The following is a 19,749-nucleotide window of genomic DNA, read 5'->3' on the forward strand; positions in this document are numbered from 1 at the left end:
TTTCTTTTGAAATCCTGTAAACCTGAAAAAATAATGTTAACTTCTTGTCTGACTGTACGGGTCTGCAATAGCACCTGGAATGTCAAGAAGAAGTTATTATATAATACCCCATCCCACCTATGACTGTTCTGGTAGAAAAGAATCCTGCAGTAAGAAATATAAAGCATTTAGTATAAAACCTGCTTTCTGTTGCAGAAAGAAAACCTATGTGCATCACAAACATGAAGGTCAATTCGATTAAAGCAACTTTCCACATTGATGTGTTATCGAATATTTGATTGACTTCCTTTTCCTAAGATTAAGTTACCCAAACCAGTTATATCTTAAAGGGGCTGTCCCGTGAAATCAAGTGGGGTTATACACTTCTGTATGGCCATATTAATGCACTTTGTAATATACATCGTGCATTAAATATGAGCCATACAGAAGTTATACACTTACCCCCTCCGGTGCTGGCGTCCCCGTCTCCATGGCTCCGACTAATTTCTGTATCTTGTGCCTTCTTTAGACGCGCTTGCGCTGTCCGGTCTTCTGCTCTGTTGACTGGGGCCGCTCTGGCGCGCTTGCGCTGGAGAGCTGGTCTGCGCGTCGTCATCGTAGCTCCGCCCCGTCACGTGGTGCCGATCAGCCAATTAGGTGGCTGTAATCGGCAGTGGAACGCAAGACATCCACGGTGCACCATGGGAGAAGACCGGCGGTGCACCATGGGAGAAAACCGCGGTGCATCCTTGGGAAAGGACCGGCGGCCATCTTTAAAGGAAGAAAAGAAGAAACTGCCCGAACGGGGATGCAGGTAAGCGATTTTTTTTTTTAAATAACAAAGGGATTGTTTTTAACGGGGCACAATGTGGGGGTATGTTGAAAAAAAATTTTTTGGATTTCGCCGCGGGACAACCCCTTTAATTTTGCACAATATCGCAAATGGACATCATTGCAAATAGCTGCACATTTTAGCTTTAATCCATCCAATTTACACAGGCTTCTCTCATGTGTCAAGGAAATAGTTTGTACTACAACCCCACAAAGAATATATTGGAATGACAGCTGACTTTATGCAGAGTACAGAGGCATTACTCTACGCTGAAGAAGAGTGGAGGTAGAAAGATGCCAGGGACAAAGCTCTCCTCATGTATGCTAAAGATATAAGCATGGACTATTTTATACATAGTACAGTATTTCTTGTAGCAACTATTATAGTAGTAACTTTTTGGACCTGGTTGCATAATAGGCCGTCTGGTCAAGCAGTCACTTTGTATATGATGTCAGGGCAAATAGCTATATTTAGCTCTAATGTTGCTTCCATAGAATTGCTGCCATCCCCATAGTACTCATGCCCCCTATGTCACCATGGCCTCAAACTACTGCTCCAACACAGTTTCAGTAGAGGGGATGCAGAAATCTGAGATGCTCCATACATGGTGATGCTGCCTGTAATTAGCCATCAATACAATGTAAATGAATAAAATGTGATAGTTCCCAGTAAGAGAAACCAAGTGATCTATCTTGTAGATACATATGATACCTTTTAATGGCTTACAAAGAGATATGATGCTACAGCAAGCTTTCAAACTTCCTTAGGGTTCTTCCTCAGGCATAATTGCATAGATCTTCAGATGCCTGAGGAAGAACCCTAAGTAGTTTTGAAAGCTTGCTGTAATGTCATCTCTTTTTATTAGCCATTAAAATATCTACAAGATTACTTGGTTTCTCTTACTGAAAACAATCACATTTTGCTCTACTGGCTAACACCGTACTAAACCTTTTTCTTTTAAATGTAAATAAATGGAGTCGGCAGCTGATGACATCACTCTCAAGGGTCTGCCCACCTGTTCCTTCGGTAGCCAAAAGAGATGCTGTATGGAAATATCTTTTTAGTGTTTTTTGTTATGCCCCCATGGGAGGGGGGAATACTTTATAGCCTTGAACCAGATGATAAAAGGTTTAGAGAATCAGTAAATATGTAAAGTATGTAAAATATAACAAAAGTAAGTCATTATGACATTGCAAAATTATTGCTGGAAAATAAAAAGGGTGAAAAAAAAATCATATACAAAGATAAGCAAAAGTGAAGTGCAGAAGCAAATGTATACCTAGACTGTGCTGATATGGCACAAGATATAGTGGAGGCTGCAACGGACATGTTCTTAGCGCCCTGGCTGGGTTTGATTTGTGAAGGAGAGATGGTGGCAGCTGTAGGTGCTCTGAAAATGATACGGCAAAGCATAAGACACAAAGCAAAAGCAGATGAAACAAAAACAATCAAGGCATGGTGACAAAAAAGTGAGTGGACTTTAGATGAAGTTCTGCTCATTATGTATCAGAAACATAGTTCTTGCTTTTACCTCTTCTACAAAGTTTTATGCTACTAAATATTATGGACTTTGCACATTTTTCTTTGGTTTCTAAGGTTTCTTCCACAACTGGGGGGTTCCGTTATGAGAAGGAAACGGGAATCCCGTGACTCAATGAAGCCATCTTATGACGGAACCGAACAGTGTGGAACGTACCCTGTTGACTATAATGGGGCCCATTTGGTTTTCACTCAGCTGTCCAGAAGAAAGAGTCCTGCACGCATTGCTATTTCTTCTAGGTATTTTGCGCCAGATCTCTGATCGCAGGTTCCAAGACAGATGTGAAAGTGAAACGGCTTAAACTTTTATTTTATTAATTAGAAGGCTCCAAAAAATGTTTGCATTAGAAATGTAACAGAAAAAAATAGACAATAGTGTTTCTATTGGGTATAATAAATCCCTTCAGTAAGTAGAACTGCATCTAAGGCGCACAATGAATTAGTAATGGATATTCTAATCAAATACACAACAAAACTGTTACAGTAAGTTACATGGAAAGACACAGCACTACTTGACTTCATGGGTATCTGGAAATAAAGTGAACATAGTTTCATTAATATTTATTTAACAGTGTTTGACATCTTTACACCTTTCATGTCGCCCATAGGTTAATACTTAAATGGTTTGTCTGCTTTACACAGTCTCTTTTTGTAAGACGAGCCCCTGGAAAATAAGCTTATGACATGCTGTGCCCCGGAGATACTCTGGACCATCCAGAAGAAGCAGGCAACAAGGGTCTAATTCCCATGTAGCACCATTGCAGAGGAAATGAGGTATTACATGGTGCCTGCTGAAATCATATAATACATGGACATGTGGAGTCCTTGCGGAAAGAGAGTGTCATTATTCACAGCACTCTCCTCTCTAGATAATAATCGATGGTACTAAAGAATAACGGCCATTACACTGAATGGGAATCAAATGATTCTCATTTGTCAGAGCGGATGAGGTGGTGACGTCATCACCATCTCATTGAGAATTGTGCAATTCTCATTCACCGATTGTTCTATGTTTCACTTTCCTATGTAAATAAAAGAGATGGAACAATACCTCTGCAACGCCACCTATTGTAAGGCAGCATTGGAGGAGTAGCCTCATAAGTCTCCTCACTTACTTACCTTCTAAGTGCTCTTCCTAAGGAGAAAAGATAGCATTCCTGACCCACATCACAGGCCTATCGCTAGCCAAGCCAGAAAGCTACTGCACGCTGAAGAGGGGCAAACCTCCTGAAACAGCTGTCTGTGTATGGATTTTGGCTTGGCTTTCTATTCCCAGTCAAGGCTTGTATAAAGAGTCTAACATTGAATTGCAGGAATGCTGCCTTCTAATAGGTGGCACTGCAGAGGTATTGTTCCATCTTCCTTATTTGCATATTACCGAGAAGAGCATAAATGGCCTTATGAGGGCTCAGTCACACGAGCGCATCGGCACCCGTACACCGGCCCCGATGCGCTTGTGTGAATGACAGTTAGAAAACGTCCGTCTCTCTTCAGCGCTGATGAAAGAACACATGACCAGCAATGAAGCCGGTCACATGTTCTTCCTCCCGGCGCTGCAGAGAGACGTCCGTCTTCAGGTACGGCCGTCTGCTGGCTGCAGTAACACGGGCGCCGATGCGCCCGTGTGACTGAGCCCTAAGTCTTCTCATTCACTCACCTTCTAAGTGCTCTCCCTAAGGAGAAAATATAGCGTTCCTGGCCCACATTCCTATGTGAAACGCTGAACAATCTGCGTTAAAACTGACTGATGAGTACCCGAACCGGCGGTGATTTTTATGCCGGCTGAAACTGAATGACGAATGAAAAGTCCACGATTCTTGTCTGTCATTCAGTCGTTGGCTTGCATTTAGGGCTCTTTCAGGTGGGTGTGTTCGTGCACGTTCCTGCGCATGCAAAGTTTGCGTGGGCAAAACACAGAAATTAGAACCCATTGATTCTAATGAGTTCTTTCTCATAAGCACGTTTTGCGCTTGCAGATTTTGCTTGCACAAAAAATATGACCTGCCCTATTTTCCTGCGTTTTGTGTAGCAAGACTGCCAAAGAAGTCTATGGTAGGGGTGAAATTACGCAAGAGGAAGTGTGTGCCACTGGGCAAAATGCAGGAAAAGAAGACATCTGGACCTTTGTAGGCTTTAATAGCCAATCAATTTCACAAAAAGGGAATATCACTCGCATGTGTGAACTGGCCCCTGCACGTGCAGAAAGTGGAAGTAATAAGCGCTGACACGCGAGCAACTCCCTGATTACCTGGCTCTTCAAACATCATTCATGCACAGATACACTGTGCTAAGGTGAGCATATTTTCACTCCAAATATCGTTCAGTCGTTCACATTCCCTGTGCCGGTACAATTATGTGGTTAAGGGCTTATTCAAACAAGCATGGGCGCAACTGCACTTGGCGGCACGGAGCATAGGGGAATCCTTTGCCCTTTGACGACTTTTCAAACTCCACTCTGGAGGGCAGGAATTTGAAAAAAAAACAAAAACGGGAAGATAGGTGATCTTTCCCACGCGTAGAATTCACTATCGGGGAAGATCTTTTTTTGGCCGTACAATTAACTTCTGAGAAAAGAACTAGTGAAAAAGAAACCACTGAAATCCCATTAAGATCAGTGGTTTTGTCTTGTCTCGTTATGTGGCCATAATAATCATCCCATTATCATGGCCGCATAAGGGGAGAAAAACGCGTATGTCTGAAACTTCTCTAAATTGAATGAGAAACAAGAAGCAAACAAATTCTCACTCGTCGGTCAATTGTCGACCGTGTTTACACTTATCGTTCAAATTCGCAGGATCCAACAATTTTTGGAACGATTATCGTGTAAAAGAGTCCTAAGGGACTGCCACCCAATAACTTAGAACAAGCTAATAAACCACTTTCTAATTGGTCTGACTTCTAGAATCCTCACAATCCTGAAACTGGAGGACAACTCAATCCTAAAGTGATATCACAGCCCAGAGACGTGCCATCGGTTTTATAACATGAGAATATCCCGTGAAAGTTTCATGAGTGACTATTGGCAGTCAGTCTTAGTGCAGCTAGAAACCCCGAAAACTCCCAACTGACTTATGAAAATGGTTCCATATAATGTGAGCTGAAATATCACTTCATCGAAGCCTATGAATAATGATAGGTGCTTTCTTCAAAATTACAGAAATATATAATTCACCAGAGATCATCAACTGGGGAGTCTCAGGAAAATGTTAACTTGTATTAAATGTTATTAACCCCTTAAGGACATGGCCTATTTTGGCCATAAGAACACAACTATTTTTGGGGGATTTTCATTTTCACTTTTCAACTTTTTTATTTTTCAGTAGACATGACTGTATAAGAGCTTGTTGTTTGTGTGGCAAACTGTAGTTTTTATTGGTACCATTTTTGGATACATATGATGTAAAACTTTTAGAATTGCTTTTACAGCGTCAATCATGCAGCAGTAAATGACACAATACATTTTTTCTGCGGAATGGTAAGATTACAATGACACCAAAATTATAATTTTTTTAGTTTTTTTAACTTTTAAAGTAATCCTTTTTTGGAAATTATTGTTTTTTCTACATCGTTGCATTCAAAGTCTCATAACGTTTTTATTTTTTCATTGACAGAGTTCAGTGATGGCTTGTCTTATGCCTGACGAGCTGTAGTTTTCATTGCTGCTATTTTGGGCTGCTTATAGCTTTTTTGATCACTTTTATTGTGCTTTTTTGGAAGGCAATGTGAACAAAACAAGTATTTTGCCTTCGTTTTTTAGGTGGTTTTGCATACATTTTTTGCCACGCAGGATAAACAGTTTGTTCAATTTATTGTGCAAGTTGTTACGGATATAAAGATACTAACTATGTGGGATTTTTAAAATCATTTTTTTTTTTTATAAAAAACAGATAAGTATTAGAGATGAGCGAACGCGTTCGTCCGAGCTTGCTATTCGTGCGAATATTAGGGTGTTCGGGATGTTCGTTATTCGTAACGAACACCATGCGGTGTTCTGGTAAATTAAACTTTCTTCCCTGAGACGTTAGCGCTTTTTTTTGGCCAATATAAAGACAGGGAAGGCATTACAACTTCCCCCTGCAACGTTTAAGCCCTATACCACCCCCCTGCTGTGAGTGGCTGGGGAGATAAGGTGTCACCCGAGTATTGAAATCTGCCCCTCCCGCTGCTCGCTATGGATGCATTCTATATGCGCTCAATGGGGCCAGCGGCAGCAGCGCTGACCCCATTGAGAACATATAGAAGACAAATCCTTCTTCTCTGGCACAGCTGTAACAGCTGTAGCAGAGAAGAACGATGTTTGCCCATTGAATTCAATGGAACCGGCAATACAGCCGACTCCACTGAATGCAATGGGCTGCCGGCGATCGCAGGATGAATGGTCGGAAAGGGGTTAAATATATAACCCCTTTCCTGCAATTCATCCAGAAATGTGTTACACTAAAAATATATACCGGCGTATAAGGCGACCGGGCGTATAAGACGACCCCCCAACTGTCACCTTATACGCCGATAATACAGTGGAGCAAAGAATAAAAAGCATTACTTACGTTTTTAGATGATCTGCGGCGCTCCTGCAGGCTGTCACTCCCTCCTAATCCACGGCAAAGTATTCCTTTCTCCACGAAAGGCTTGAAATCCCCGCCTCCAGAAACACAGCCAATCACAGCCATTCAATGACATCATTGTCATTGGCTGTGATTGGCTGAAGGCACGTGTCTTTCTGGAGGCAGGGATTTAAAGCCTTTCATAGAGAAAGCAATACTCTGCCGTGGACCAGGAGGGAGTGACAGCCTGCAGGAGCGCTGCAGATCATCTAAAAACGTAAGTAATGCTTTTTATTCTTTGCTCCACTGTATTACCGGCGTATAAGGTGACAGTTGGGGGGTCGTCTTATACGCCCGGTCGCCTTATACGCCGGTATATATTTTTAGTGTAACACATTTCTGGATGAATTGCAGGAAAGGGGTTATATATTTAACCCCTTTCCGACCATTCATCCTGCGATCGCCGGCAGCCCATTGCATTCAGTGGAACATGCTGTATTGCCGCTCCATTGAATTCAATGGGCAAACATCGTTCTTCTCTGCTACAGCTGTTACAGCTGTGCCAGAGGAGGACGATCTTTATGCTGACAGTGGGGGGGGGGGGGGGCACTCTTGCCGCTATTGTGGCTTAATAGTGGGACCTGTGAACTTGAGATGCAGCCCACCATGTAGCCCCTCGCCTGCCCTATCCGTCACTGTGTCATTCCCATCACTTTCCTGAATTGCCCAGATTTTCACACATGAAAACCTTAGCGAGCATCGGCGAAATACAAAAATGTTCCGGTCGCCCATTGACTTCAATGGGGTTCGTTGTTCGAAACGAACCCTCGAGCATCACGGGAAGTTCGTTACGAATAACGAACACCCGAACATTTTGGTGTTCGCTCATCTCTAATAAGTATACAAAAAAAACTTGTTTTTTTGTGTTATTTTTGTGGTTTTTTTTTTATTCTATTTTTTTTAAACTTTTTTTTTATGTCCCTGTATGGGACTTGAACATGTAAGGCTCTGATAATTATGAAAATGCATTGTAGTACTACTGTATTGCAATGCATTACCCCTCACAATAGTGACCACAGACCATGGCAGGCCTGGGCACCAGTGTATGGCGTTTGGTTGCTATAGCAACCCATCAGCTCTCCGAGATTACATCGTGGAGAGAAGATGACGTCACAGAGTGAACCCTGTGTGAATCCTTTACATGCCGCAATGTACATTGATTGCAGCATGTAAGGGGTCAAGAGCGGCGATCAGTGTTCTCATCGATCCTCACTGTTTCAGCAGGAGGTCTGCTGTCAGTTACAGCTGGCTCCCGCTGTGGGACAGCACTAGCTCACTTTTGATACAGCACCATCCACAGGACATATCCTGTTGCATTAACTACTGCTCTGCCAGGACATAAACTTTCATCCTCTGGCGTTATGGGGGTTATACAGTATTATTACAGGGGTTTCCAGACAAACCATACTGTAGGTCATCTATAGCAGGTATGGGAGATTCAACTCTACAGATTAGCACCCACCAGCTAAAATGCTGAGAATATCATCTGTTCAGCAGTGGGCCAGTTTAATACTGCAGCTCTCTCCTATTGAAGCGAAAGGGGGCTGGACCATGTATAGTTGTGTAAGAAACTTCCAACATAAAATAACCAGTGAAATGATCTGACCTTAGTAATTTCTAAAAAAAATACAATGGACTCCCAACTGATTTTCAGTAAATAACAGACCATTAATCATCTTGGAGAAAAGCTAGACATTTAGTTTGTAAGCCTGCAGACGGTTGATAAAGGTGGTCAAGCAGAAACAAAAAAGAAACATATTGACTATATATGTAAAATGCATTACCTCTCATTGGAAGGTGAGAAAGTGGCAGGCGGGACATAGGAAGCAGCAGCAGCCGGAAGCGGTGACACTGTGTACTGGGGGGTGTATTGCTCAGCAGTAGCGGTTTGATATGCAGAAGCGGCTGGCACGGTCACAAAGTCTAGGAGGGCTGATGCTGGCGCATGCTCTATTGGGCTACTGATTAAAAAACACAATTACCATAAAGTTATCACAACACTTTTTTTAATGTTTGCGCTCCTATCATCTGACATGGCATTCGCAATCACGTGGTTAAACATTCTGCATAATTTTGAAGTGATTCTCCAGCATTTAACAGCAGATGATTTCTATGTCTAAGGCCAGATTCACATGAGCGTATGCGTATTTCTGCACACATTTTTGTGCATTGGGTGTTGTATATTTGCATGCACAACTGCATTTTTTACTATATTTTTTGCAATTGCAAATCGTGTGCATGCTCTCAGCTAATTAAATAGCCAATTAGTTTCATAATTTCAAAATGTTCTTTTTCCCTGCAGGAGAATAGAACATGCTGCATATTTTTTTGCGTGGCAGAATTGTGCATGCAAAATACGCTTATGTGAATGAAACCATTGAAATCAATGGGTTCTATTCACTGGGTATTGCATGTGCAAATATGGTCGTGTGAATTCCGCCTAAAATTCAGTGTGGATTAATTTCTTAGTAGAGATGAGCGAGCATACTTGCTAAGGCAAACTACTCGAGCAAGTAGTGCCTTATTTGAGTACCTGCCCGCTCGTCTCTAAAGATTTCTGGTGCCGGCGCGGGTGAGAGGTGAGTTGCGGCGGTGAGCAGGTCGGAGCGGGGGGGGAGAGAGGGACTCCCCCTCGTTCCTCCCCCTCTCCCCCGCCCCTCCCCGCCCCCTGTCGGCACCCGAATCTTTAGAGACGAGCGGGCAGGTACTCGAATAAGGCACTACTCGCTCGAGTAGCTTGCCTTATCGAGTATGCTCGCTCATCTCTATTTCTTAGATTTTACATCCTTCGGCCCTTAGTTTTTTCTTATGTGAAGCTTCAAAATACCCAAGATAGGCTTAGGGAGGATTTTCATAAAGGCAAGTATCAGGGTAGTTACATACCATGCATTGTTCACCGATGCAACTGTATTTATCACATCATTTTGTAGCCACAATATTAGTGAGCATAGATCAATCAGCCATTTATTCTGCATCGGTATGCAGTAGTGTGGGACAAAATTGGCTGTTTCAGTAATCAGTACTATTATACCAGTTGTCCTGTAATCAGAATTTATTGCAAAGCCATTCCAAGTATTCCTGCAATACCCATACTTGAATGCAAGCTTAAAGGGGTTGTCCAAGATTAGAAAGACATGGCTGTTTTATTCCAAACACAGCACCACCCTGTCCATGAGGTTGTTTGTGGTATTGCAGCTCCATTGAAGTGAATGGGACCTAAGCTGCAATGTCTCTGTTTGGAAGAAAGCAGCCATGTTTTTTCTAACCCTGAGCAACCCCTTTAAATATGTTTTGTAAATTGCCAATTCGAAATATGATTAACTAAAGTAGTGGTAACTTCCCATATAGAGAAATTAGATGTTATGATGGATTTATTATATATGCAGTAAAAATACTAGACATGTAAGACTGAGAGCACACTGGGTAATGGAGGCGGAGCTATATACTGTATGAAGGAAATAGAAGTGAAGTTTGAGAAGTTTTAGGTAATATGTAAATGAAAATGGATGGAAGTTACAGGGGGGCATCGGAAATGTAGTCTGGCTCCACACTCTTATGAAAGCTGTCTAAAAGAAAATCTTTGTTGCCCATAACAACCAATCGCAGCACAGTTTTAATTTCTTATACTAATGAAGTAAAATGAAAGCTGCTCTGTGATTGGTTGCTTTTGGACAGCTTTTATAAGAGTGTGGTGACGGCCTACTTTCCCATGGCCCACCCTGTTGAATAAACTCTGAAACGATTTTCAGCAACGCATTGAAATCCTTAAGAAAGTTGTGCCACGATTAAGTTTTCCCCTATCGAAAGGATAGGGGATAAATCTTAGATCAGTAGGGGTCCAGTCACTGAGATTCCCCCAGAACAAGGGTCCAAAGGTTCCACAATGGGGCTGCAATAGTCAGCAGTTGAACTTGGCTATTTCCATTGTTCCATTGAAATTAATAAAGTGGCAGTGCACATATTTGACTACTTGCCTGCTGCTCTATTTATGCAGGGAACTTTAGGACCACCATTGTTGGGATCAGTGGAATTCCTAGCAGTCGAACCCCTACCAAATTAAAAGTCAAATTGTAATTCTGACGCAATCCCGTTAAAGGGGTTGTTTAGGACTTTTACTATTGATGACCTATCTATAAGATAGGTCATCAATAGTTGATCATTGGAGGTTTGCCACTCAGGAACTCACCAATCAGCTGATTGCCAGACACGCTGTCAGTACAGACAGGTGTAAGCAGATCGTGACGTCCATGTTGTGGCAGCAAATTCAATGGAAGCTGTGCTTGAAGTACCAAATCGGGCCACTGCAATGTAGACAGCTCTGTCTATCTGTCTGCACTGACACTTAGCCTGGTGATCGCAGGGATCTTGAGTGGTGGACCCCTGACCATCAACTGAAAATTGGCCATCAATAGCAAAAGTCAGGAAATATATATTTGATGACATGCCACTTTTTTTCCAGAAACAGCACCACTTTTGTCCATGATTTGTGTCTGGGATTACAACTCTGTCCCAATCATATAAAATATAGTCTGCTACATTATTCCTGCTGTCAAAATCAAACCTTGACAGTAAAGGCCCTTTTACACACAAAGATTATCGCTCAAAATTCGCAACAATCGTTGCATGTAAATGTGCTCATCTTAAAAATTCATCGTTTGGCAGAAGAGCTGATAGCAGGGACTTCACACTGTGTTCTCCGGGGAGAGCTCAGATAATATTATCTTAGCTGTCAGCCCCACGGCAGAACAAAGGGAATGTATTCAAAGAACAAACTACCTGCTGTTCTCTGAATATAGCTCCCAGCAGGCTCACACGCATTAATAAGCTACTAATTGGCATTAGTACCAATTAGTAGTTTATGCAAAATGATTGCTCAAAAGCCATCTTTTGAGTGATCATCTTTGTGTGTAAATGGGCCCTTACCTAAAAGATCCCATTATAAAGGTCCACTTACACACACAGATGATCACTCAAAATTCCGAAAATATAATGGTCCACCAGCAGCACAAAGATAATCCCACTTCAGGGTCAGGCTGGTAAATGCAATGCCAGACAGGAGTCTAAACCAGAAAGACTCCAAATAGTAATCCAGCAAAAGAAGTGACTGGCAGCATATGCGGATGTAAATAGTGCAAAAGCTTTTTATAGCCCCATCACAATGAAAGCGGCGTTTCGGCCATGGTGGCCTTCCTCAAGCTTTCACTCAAAATTTGTCAGAAACTGACAGTTTTGTGCAATCATTTTGCATTAGCTACTAATGGGGTAATCAGCCCATTAGTAGCTAACAAGCTTTATTTAAATGTATTTAGAGAACAACAGTTCTATTCTCTAAATACATCACTATTGTTCTCCAGTGGAACAGCTGCTGAAAGAATGTTATCAGCACTGCCCATGGAAAACTCAGCACGCGGTCCGTCTTATCAGTCCCGATGGATTTTAAACTGAGCTGAACTCCGCGATGGACGAAAAGTGAACGGTAAGTGTACGATCGGCACACATTTACACACAACGATTATCACTCAAAAGATGGCTTTTGAGCGAATTTTGAGTGATAATCGTTGTGTGTAAAAGGGCCTTAAGGATCATCCGGGTTTATTTGAAAATTGATGTCATAGCCATCATGTCTCTGAAACAGAAGCCATAGCGGTTATGTCATGAGAAGTGGGTAACAAGAATAAAATGGGAAGCGGATCTTACTATCGCCATTTTCTATTTTCTTTTCCATTTATTATCATGTATCTTATATATCTGTTCCCGTCTAGGGCTTATCCACTTTTGTAGGATGGAAAATAATTAGAGGGATATCTAATGCCATGTAGGAGGGATGAGTATAATGTACAGTAGAGTGAATAGGCTCTGTGTTATAGGAATAGAGATACATGGGACATTGAAGAGAAAGGGCAATGGTGATGCAAATATACAGAGGTCAAGAGAGCACCCCAAAAGTTTGTGGAGACACCTAGGGGGTGAGTGGGTTGGGGGATAGCATCATCTCTCCCCAAGGAGAACACTTTTTAGGTGCTCTCCTTAAGGAGAGACAACACCCCTCTTGACCCTTATTACAGGCCTCTCACCAGCCAAGCCAGAAACCTATTGCACACTGATGGGGGGCAAACACCCAGAAACAGCTGTGTATGGTTTTCTGGCTTGGTTTCCTATTTGAAATCAAAGAGGTGAGAGGGGAAAAAAAGCATTATTCAATGGTTTCCTATTTGCAATCATTGTTTTACAGACTTGGTAAAAAGTCATACATTGATTTGAAGGAATGCTGCCATCCAATAGGTGGTGCTGCAGAGGTATTGTTCCATCTTCCTTTTTTGCATAAATCTACAAAGGGGGCATGGAGGAATGGAATTCATAGACATATAGTGGGGACTGGCTTATTTTTAGTTAGAGTGGTGGAGATGTTTCTGTCAATGGAAGCAATGAAAAGGCTATATAGAATAATAACAGGAATAGTAATCGAGAAAAGCAAAAACTTACATACAATCCCTAATTTCCAAGATCATTACTAACATAAGATGACATTTAAATTAATTAAGAAAAGCAGCTGAGAAAAAAAATACTAAGATGAAATGGTTCATAGAGAAAAGATGCCCACCATAGAGCTATATGAAGTCTAGTGGAAGGAATAAGAATAATACAATATGTAGGTGGGAAGGTCAGTAGAAATACATGGCGTACGGGAAACATAAAAGATAAGTGTGATATATAGATGACATACTGTATAACGGACATGTCGACAGAAAGAATACAGAGCATGAAACAGCCAAGACAACATTATGCGGAAGAGGGAAATGACATAAAGATTACATTCTATAGATAGAGAGGTGCACATAATAGATGGAAAAGAAAAGCTACATATTCCCACATGTAGAAGGATGGAAAATATTATGCAGGGGCTGTACGGAAAAAAATACAATAGAGGAAAGCATTACATCACCAAGGAAATGTAAATCGGATTGATCATGCTGCGTGATGAGTGCAAAAACATCCCATTGAAAACCTTGAGATTTCTGTCTATGCAGCACAATCGTTTTGTTTCTTCACAAATACTAATTATTGCTTCCAGTAGTCATAGTCTGTTGTGTCATCAGGAATAGCATTGTGTGTGTTAACCCATTATTTATTAAATAAGATTGGCACCTTTTAAAATAAGTCTTGTTTTTGTGATTTTTTTTACTGCATAGCAATACACTTTAGGATAGCAAGAAAGTTTAAGGATACTCGGAAAGTTGTATGCGCATATGTGCAGAGTTCACAAACAGCGGAGCTAGCAGAATTATAAGTATAGATAGCCAAGCAGCAGGAAATGTGCCACCACATTGGAAAACACATATGGAATAATCCTGTTTGTCTTTGTTAGACCCTCTAAATAACTAAATTACTGTACGGGTGAAACGAAGACCCCACAAATGAACAGATTTTAGTATGAGGATGGAACAGATACAAGTACCACTTATTTTCTGATCTGTATTTCAACTATAAATCTATGAAGGCACGTAAAACACTATTAAATTAACTGTTCCCAATATCTGCCAATAGTGTTTTTCTTTAGTGTTTTTGAATCTCTTCACATTGTCATTAGTGCTACTTTGCTTCCGTGGAATTGCGGTTCTTCAGCAGCTTAAAACAAATAGTGGAAATGTCTCATCGGTCACTATATTAAAATACAATTCTCAGTTTCTGCTCATGGAAGAGGAACGGTGTTTGAGAGTCGACCTATCTCCTGTAATGGTCCATGCATCCAACACAGTCTGCAAGGAGGCATGCAGTCCTCAATGTGATACTTTATGGTGCCATATTAGGCCCAATGTCCACAGGCGGACTTGAAATGCAGGATCCGCGTGGGGTACCTGCGCGGACAATCCGCAGTTTAAGCCACCCTTAGAGAAACATGGGCGTCCGCAGCTGAATTAAAGCATGCAGATTTGTTTTGTGGATCTTTGGGTACGGACGGCTTCCATTGAAGTTAATGGTAGACGTCTGATCCATGGCCCGTCTACAATTGAATTGCGGACGGGCCACTGATTCTATGGAAAAGCAGGAGTTTAAAAAGAGAAAAACTCCACTGCGAATGTGCGGCAGCATGCCGGCTGGCACTTTCACACACATCTGCAGTGAAGAAAATATACGACCCGGATGGGTAAGCGAAAGACCTGCAGTGTCCTCAGCCGCAGGCAGGGCCAGATTCTGCTGCGGGCTCCCGTATGCGGAATCCGGTCCGCCCATAGACATGAGGCTTTAAAGAGGTATTCTTGCTTAGAATCAATTTTGTAATAAAGTCAAAGGCATGCAAAAGTATAATAGAACCCTATAGACTGTTATAATTACTATACTATGACCTTACACAGCACAGAGTCATAATGTATGTCCATTTAGAAGAACCCTTTATCAGGAGATTCGGGAGCAAACTGAATCCGTCTGGCTGCGCTTGCATAGAAATGTGTAAAGTGTGTGGAGTATTTTGAAGAACAGTCTTACTGAACTGTCTACAATTCATCTATATTCATATGTCCATGTTTATAGAAGTTCCGTGAAGTATACCCTGCAGCAGCTAAAACCAAGAACTATGGCTATCAAGTTTTCAGAATTGGGACATATGGTAAAAAAAACGACTTAAAAGACAAAAATTTTTATCAAAACTGGTGAAAAAGTAACATAGAGAAATAGCTATCCTTCACCCTGTGCCAGTCACTACACCAATACCTTCACCCTGTGCCATTCATTACACCGATACATTCAACCTGTTCCAGTCACTATACTGATACATTCACCCTGTGGTAGTCACTATATCGATACATTCAGCTTGTGCCAGTCATTACACTAATACATTTACCCTGTGCCAGTCACTATACCAATAAATTCACCCTGTGCCAGTCACTATACTGATACATTAAACCTCTGCCAGTCACTACACTGATACATTCACCCTGTGCTAGTCACTACACCGATGTATTCAGCCTGTGCCAGTCACTACACCGATACTTTCAACCTGTGCTGGTCACTGCACTGGTTGACCATCTATTATAGAATGCAATTTAAACTCATCGCTCTCATCCATCTTATCGCTCTATCTCCTCTCTCATCTCTGTCTACCACCGTACATATGCACTTCATTCTTCTAATGACCTTAGACTAAGTTCCTCTTTAATCCAAACCTCTTACTACTATTTTTTAAACTTTTTCCTGAGCTGCACCAGTTCTCTGGATTGCGCTTCACCAGACAACCAGGTTAATTGCTAACACCCACAGTTTTAAGTATGCCCTTAAATGCACATCTTTTAGGGAGGCCTTCCACATTCCCTAACCTAACTCTTCTCCATTTACTCCACTTCTACATTTCCCCTCTGAACCTGACCCCTTCACCCCACTGTATCCCCCACTTTCCATACACCCTAATGCCTTTTATATCTGTATACACACAGATACTGGCTGATGACTGACTCGTACAGTGTTATATATAGGACCATTGTACAGAACAATCACTTGTACCTCTTTTGTCACACCTATTTCGTTATAGCTTGCAAGCTCTTGGGAGCAGGGCCCTAACTCATATTGTTTAAATTGTCTATTGATTTAATACTAAATATCTAATGCCTTATTTTGTCTATGTTCACTGTGATTTGTCAAGTGCTGCGTATATCGGCACTGTATAAATAAAGATTACTATTATTATAGGCACCTATGTCTACAGGCACTTTAACTTTGCACTAATTTTGCTAAATCTCTACCTACATTTTTAACTGGCCATAGTCCTTAGCTGCTATGAGCAGCTATCTAGTAGCAATGATTAGCTAATTCTAAGGGTTCTACAATCAATAAGTCAAAGATCAGACTTCTCATATCTGCTTCAGATGTCATAAAAAGTTTCACACCTCATATCCCTATTCAAAGAACATGATGTACACGTTGGTTCACAAAAAACAGCAAATGAGAAAATGACACCATAGCATTGTTAGGAATGTAGTATATCTCTGAACCAAAAACGTCAATATTCAAAGTGTTATGAGGTTAATGCCTGTTACCTTATACCTTTTATAAGAGGATATAACAGGGGGTGAGGGTTTAAGCACTTTCTGGCTGGTATAAGTGGGTTGTCTTGGACTTTTGTCGGCCCCAAACCTCACGGAATACCCTCTGGCGGGCATTGCATTTGTTTGGAAAGAATTGCCATTCATGGTTGAAGACATAGAAGGTTGCCAAACCTTAGTGGTGGCACTTTGTGGAACTGAAGTACCTGTAGGTCTGGGTGATAGAAATCACAGTGTGCATTCAGCACATTCCAACTGAAGTGATACATTAAGGTTATCATATTATGCAAACCGGCATAGTTTATTGAAAGCAATAGCTGTATGTGAACCACGGTCTGTTTCATATGGTTAGCAGTAAAACTCTAAATCATCCTATATCAAGTAGTTATCTAGCTTTTTGTAATTCCGGTTAATATAAACTATATAGTAAAATAACATAGTGTGTTCGGCTGAAAAAAACGTATCTACACCCAGTTTAGCCTATTACCCCCCAATGTTGATCCAGAGGAAGGCAAAAAAGCAACAAGCTAGAAGACAATTTTACACATTTAAGGGGAAAAATTCCTTCCCGACTGCAATCAGGCAATCGGAATAATCCCCAGATCACCGACTCCTTCTGAAGTAATTAGTGACTACGTAATATTGTAGCGCTCAGGAAAAGCATCCAGGCCCCTCTTAAACACTCTATGGATAAGATATTACATTTAAAGTATATAGAATTTGAATTTAAAAAACTAGAAGGTTCCTGGTGACTTCAGAAGTCATTATTTCCTCAAAATTATAATTTTACAATTAATGTGGAATATACCATATAATGTATAAATCAGTAAGATGAAAACTCAGTTGACTGCAGAAGTTACCTTGCTTCGGGAGATTTGGGGGCATTTTCCTTTCCGCTGTGAAAGAAGAGGATATGGTGAACGTGCTTTAGGAAAGATTGTAGTTGTAAAGTGCATTACCTGTTCAACGCAGATGTTCCGAACTGTTAAGATGGTGGAAATACCTGCTATTTGTAATTAACATTTTAACCATGACTCTCTCCGTCCACCAGAGTAATAGATAGGGTTAAAGGTGTTACCGACCTTTTAAAAATTGATGGCCTGTCCTCAGGATAGGCCACGAATATCTGATCAGTGGGAGTCCGCCACCTAGGAACCCCATGGATCAAATCATTGAAGGGGTCACACTATCCCTCTGAGTGCTGGGACCCCTTTGATGTTTATATCTGATTGTCAAGCTCTTCTAACTTGGAACACTGTACTTTCCTTATTTCCCGTTCTGAATACCGTAGCTTTGTCATTTACTTCAATAGGACACCGAATGGCTGCTACGAAAACTATGCATTCTGAGCGAGAGCTGCATGCTGGACCAATGCAAATATGGAAGAGGTCACATCTCTCACACCAGCACCACGGCCCCTTCAATCAGCTGATCCTCCGAGGTCCCAGTTAACGGTTTCCCACTGATTAGACATTGATGGCCTAACTAGATAGGCCATCAATTTTTTAAAAGACGGATAACCCTTTAATGATTTATACCTAATATGCCTTGTTTTTGTATATGTTTTAAGCTCTGTTCACATGACCATATTATGACTTTCCCCCACTTTGCATTCTTCGTCTTATAAGACTGGATCTCATACTGTCCTTGACAATAAAAATATGGAAGGAGCTGTAATATAGCTGTGTGTACAGAGCTACAGTTTTTCTTAAAGTGTACCCCTAATGAAAAAAGGAAACTTCATAGTACTATTGCTTTCTTTCAAAACTCAGCTGTCTGCACTATAAACCTCTTCTTCCTAATTGACTAACAGGAAGTAATCATTTTCTGCCATGCTACAGGCTTAATGCCCTTTTATACTGTACAGTTATCATGCAAACCACTCGTTAGAAGAGCGGTTTGCACAATAATTGTTAGGTGTAAATGTGTGCAGTGAAAGAACAGTCAACGATTTATTGTTAATTGGATCTTTCATGCAGACCTAAAAATTATCATTGGTCTGTTGCTGCATCTGCCTGTGTAAACAGGCAATCGCTCATCTATGAATGACTGCCTGTTTACTGTAAATGCAGGCGAACGGGCTGGAAAGATCTCCAACTTGTTCTGTCTCTATTCACCGAGTGATCCTAGCTTCTGTGTGAAAGCTCAAGAGCGATCATCACTGGGACAGCTGTCGGGTGCTTTGGCATGTAAAAGGGCCTTTAGTCATTATTGCTCTAAGTCTGACAATTCTTTTCAATTCTTCTCCTCTTCCCTGTTAGTATATTACTTTAATCATTGCTGAGGCTGCTGGAATCACAGGACTATACTAAGTATCCTGTCTTCTCTACAGACTGAAACAGCTTGTAAACATATTTAAGACATCCCATAATACAGAATATCTATCTATCTATCTATCTATCTATCTATCTATCTATCTATCTATCTATCTATCTATCTATCTATCTATCTATCTATCATTCAAATCCTAATACTTTGTTTCATACTTAAATTGAATGCAAATTAAAAAAGCGCTTCAGCAGCACAGACATCACCAGAATAGAAGATTAAATATTTAAAGCAAATATGCTCACCTGAGAGCGCTAGTGGAATAGCGCTAGACAGAGAATGCAATGAGACAGCTGCAGCCTTTCTCCAGTCAAGGCACCAGAAATGGGTGCAGTATATCAAAACAATGAATGTAGGGAAAAAACGGAGTACTGGTGCTGCTGTAGTTTATCAGTGAAGCCATAGGGAATCAAGAAATTTTTTTAGGCTACAC

The 19,749-nt window shown here is 41.1% G+C and overlaps 1 protein-coding gene across 1 annotated transcript in view; it reads right to left on the minus strand.

The window, feature by feature from the left end:
* Window positions 1-17,889, minus strand: part of LOC136625890 (LIM domain-binding protein 3-like) — a 95,591-nt gene extending 77,702 nt beyond the window's left edge. The window contains exons 1-4 of the mRNA XM_066600459.1: window positions 17,849-17,889; window positions 16,990-17,202; window positions 8,739-8,915; window positions 2,091-2,201 (exon numbers count right to left, since the gene is read on the minus strand). Of these exons, the coding sequence (XP_066456556.1) occupies window positions 2,091-2,201; window positions 8,739-8,915; window positions 16,990-17,147 (446 nt within the window). The 5' untranslated portion in view covers window positions 17,148-17,202; window positions 17,849-17,889. The remainder of the gene's footprint in view (window positions 1-2,090; window positions 2,202-8,738; window positions 8,916-16,989; window positions 17,203-17,848) is intronic.
* Window positions 17,890-19,749: the final 1,860 nt, after the last annotated feature.

This window comes from Eleutherodactylus coqui, chromosome 4, assembly GCF_035609145.1.
Source record: "Eleutherodactylus coqui strain aEleCoq1 chromosome 4, aEleCoq1.hap1, whole genome shotgun sequence".
Taxonomy (NCBI): Eukaryota; Metazoa; Chordata; class Amphibia; order Anura; family Eleutherodactylidae; genus Eleutherodactylus; species Eleutherodactylus coqui.